We start from the raw sequence: 3,349 nt of genomic DNA, 5'->3' as shown, positions 1-3,349 counted from the left end.
CCCCGCCACGGGGCCGACAGGACGTCGCGCCGGAGCCCCCGACGCGCCTCGGGGGAAGAAGCGGATCGGCCCACCCCCAGCCGGAGCCCGCACCGGAGCGCCGCCCCGGGGAGCAGCACCCAGCGGAGGGGACGCCAGGGCGGGCCCCGAAGAGCCCTCCCTACTGGCTGCCGCCGCCACCTCCCAGGGGTCGGCCGAAGCCGAAGGAGCACCAGAAGCAGGGGGAGAGGCGCCGACGGGCCCGACCCAGAGGCGCGGGGAGACAAGCCAGCGGACGCCGCCGTCGACCCTGCCTCCGGAGCGAGCAAGGCCTGGAGCTTCGCGCGAAGAGCCGCCTCGTACTCCAGATCCGTGTCTGCATCACCAGATCTGCCACGACCCCGCTTCTGCCCGGAGACCGCCTCACTGGAGGACGCACGGGAGCGGTCCATCGCCGCCACCGCCGCAAAGGGGAGGGAGAGGGGAGGTGGAGGAACAGATCTGACGAAGCGCCGGATGGGGAGACGATGGCGGAACAGATCTGGGGAGGAGGCAGGAAACCCTAGAAATGGGGGAACCGCACCCCTCCGCACCCATAAGTACCTCGACCGAGCCAGGCCCGAATCCGTACACGGCCTTACAGGAGGGGTGGGCTGGACCTGGGCCGCCCGCAGCCCAGGATCCAAAGAAGGAAGGGGGGAATCAGAAAAGGACGCCAGAGCCAAGGCCGAGGCCGGCCCACCAGGCCTAGCAGCACCGACCGGGGCCCGCGCCACAGGAGGGGGCACCAGCGCCGCCCCCGATCCCAGATCTAGGGTTAGCACCGGCGCCGGCACCGCCAGAGCAGCGGAGGCCACACCCGAGGGCGAGCCAACACGAGAACGCACCGGAGAGCACGAAGCCGACGCCGGCGCAGACCGCAACGGGCCCGCAGGCAGGGACCAGCACGAAGCACGCCGCCGCCCACGCGAGACGCGGCGCCACCCGTCTGCCTCCACGGAAGGCCAGACAGGCCGCCCCCGCCCACCGGGCGCAAACTTGCGCCGGCGAGCGGCCGCCGCAGCCCCAGGGGGGAGCACGCCGGAACCTGCCGGAGCGGGGGAGAAGGAGCCTCAGAATCCGAGCCGGAGCCATCCGAGTCGAGAGCCCAGAACTTATTAGCCCGGAGAGGGGCGGCGATGACAGAGCGAGGAGGAGAGGCCAGAGAGCAGGGGGGCTGCGCGCGACGCCGGAGCGGAGCCCGGAGGCGTGCGCGGAGGGGAGGGGGAGGAGGAGGGCGCCGTCGGGACTGCGCCAGGCACCGGAGCCGCCGCAAGGGGGGAGGGGAGAGGGGGGAGAGGAGAGCCATCCAAGTGCTTCAAACGCCTCACAAGATTCCCCTTCTCCGGTGACACAAAAACAATGCTCACTCTCCGGCCACCTCCCCAGCAATGGCATACACCACACTCCTCTACACTGTCATCTCACTCTCGCTCTCCCTTGCAGCTTCAGCTCTTGCGCCACCGCCTGACACCACCCTACAAGCACCGACGACGGTGCGAGCCGGCTACTACTTCGCCGCCGACGCCGACCTCTGGCCCCTCTCGGCCCTCGACGCCTCCCTCTACACCCACCTCTACTACTCCTCTCTCTCCGTGCACCCCACGCGGCACACTCTCCAGCTCCCAGCCGACCTGGCCCAGGTGCGGCTCCTCGCCAACTTCTCCCGGGAGCTCAAAGGCAGGAACCCGGCGCTCAGGACCCTCCTCTCCCTGGCCACCGCCGGCGTCGAAGATGCCGCAGCAGGCGCCGCCACGGCATCTGGGGACCCCGCGTTCGCCGCCATGGCCGCGGACCCGACGTCGCGGGCCGCGTTCGCCGACGCGGCCGTTCGGGTGGCGCGGGAGAATGGCTTCGACGGGATCGACGTCGCGTGGCGGTTCCCGGCATCGGCGGTGGAGATGGCCGATTTCGGGTTCCTTGTCGCCGAGTGGCGCGCCGCGGCGCCCCAGGGGTTCCTGCTCACGGCCACCGTATACTTCTCTAATCACGTATTCGGCGCGCCGTTCGCCGGCGTGGACTACCCGTCGGAGGCGGTCGCGGGGAGCCTCGACTGGATCAACGTGATGGCATTCGGGCTCCGGCCGGCCGGCGCGGCGGCCAACGTCACGGCCTTCGACGCGCCGCTGTACGACAGGGCGTCGCACTTCTCGGTGAGCTACGGCGTTGTCTCCTGGCTCGACGCGGGCGTCCCGGCGGGCAAGGTGGTGATGGGGCTCCCGCTCTACGGCCGGTCGTGGTTCCTGTGCAATAAGGCCAACAGCGGCGTCGGCGCGCCGGTCGTGGCCGCCGGGCCGAAGCAGCGCGGGAGCAACGCGACGGGGGCCATGTCCTACGCCGAGGTGCAGGCGCTCACCACGACCGCGGGCGGACGCGCGCCGGTGATGACGTCGTACGACAACGGCTCCGTGTCGTCGTACCTGGCGGTGGGCGACGTCTGGGTCGCCTTCGACGGCGCGGCCGTCGTCGCCGAGAAGCTCGGCTTCGCCGCCCGGTGCGGCCTGCTCGGCTACTTCCTGTGGCCGGTGAACTACGACGACGCGAACCTCACGGTAACCAGGAGAGGTCAGTGAGTGTCACCTCGCTAGCTCCTTGGCTCATTTCTGCTAGTGTTCCATCGCCGTGTATTTACTCTCTGCTTGTTTCAGCATCTGAGGTCTGGGAGCAGAGCAAAATTTCGTCGGATTCGAGGAACGTCACCGGCGTCCGGCAGGGGAAAGCCCCATTTGAGCTGCCGCCGGCTCTCGGGTCGCCTTCGCCGGCGTCAGAGCCGGTGCCCGTGCCGAGGTCCGCATCATTCTCACGGCTGTGCCGGAAGAAGCTTGATGCGCACCTGCATATGTCTGTACTAATTCTCCTCTTATATTAACTGGTGCCTTCCCCGTCTCTCCTCTATTCACTCCAACATCGAGGGATTAGGATCTCAGATGTAGCATGCCAGCAGTTTCGAATTTTCTACACGGTTTTATAGTTCAAAAAGTGAAGAGAGTGCGCATCAACAAGACAACAGTAGTGTAAATCACATTTCAGTTGTCATATTGGTTTTTACTGAAAAAGAGAAGCTGTCAAATTGGTTTTGTTGGCCAATGACTTTGAGCTTACAGCACTGTGTATAAACGAAATTGCTCCGCGGATGATGTACAACCTGAGGACAGTTGGATTGGAGCCATTCCAGCCGTCTACTGCACTTCGATCATATGAACTGATCTAGAGATCGTCCACAAAACATCGTGAGGCAACCAACACCTCCTCCGCCCTTCTCTTCCACCCCTATTGCTCGGGCGTGCTCCCTCTCCCTCCATCGGCGACACGTGTGGGTGATGCGGGCTGC

General features: G+C 66.4%; 1 protein-coding gene across 1 annotated transcript; it reads left to right on the top strand.

The window, feature by feature from the left end:
* The first annotated feature begins 1,381 nt into the window (after positions 1-1,381).
* On the top strand, positions 1,382-3,074 carry LOC119367801 (nod factor hydrolase protein 1-like). The gene is made up of 2 exons (XM_037633208.1): positions 1,382-2,583; positions 2,667-3,074. Exons 1-2 carry the CDS (start codon positions 1,410-1,412, stop codon positions 2,885-2,887), a joined length of 1,395 nt encoding a protein of 464 aa, XP_037489105.1. The 5' UTR covers positions 1,382-1,409; the 3' UTR covers positions 2,888-3,074.
* Positions 3,075-3,349: the final 275 nt, after the last annotated feature.

This window comes from Triticum dicoccoides, chromosome 2B (genome assembly GCF_002162155.2).
Source record: "Triticum dicoccoides isolate Atlit2015 ecotype Zavitan chromosome 2B, WEW_v2.0, whole genome shotgun sequence".
In the NCBI taxonomy this organism is placed as follows: Eukaryota; Viridiplantae; Streptophyta; class Magnoliopsida; order Poales; family Poaceae; genus Triticum; species Triticum dicoccoides.
This window is presented reverse-complemented; position numbering and strand designations above follow the sequence as displayed.

What these genes read in the sequence shown, in the direction of transcription:
- LOC119367801 (XM_037633208.1), top strand. Translation starts at nt 1,410, where the DNA reads ATGGCATACACCACACTCCTCTACACTGTCATCTCACTCTCGCTCTCC. An exon ending in CCTCACGGTAACCAGGAGAG is followed by an intron (nt 2,584 to 2,666) that starts GTCAGTGAGTGT and finishes TGCTTGTTTCAG; the next exon opens with CATCTGAGGTCTGGGAGCAG.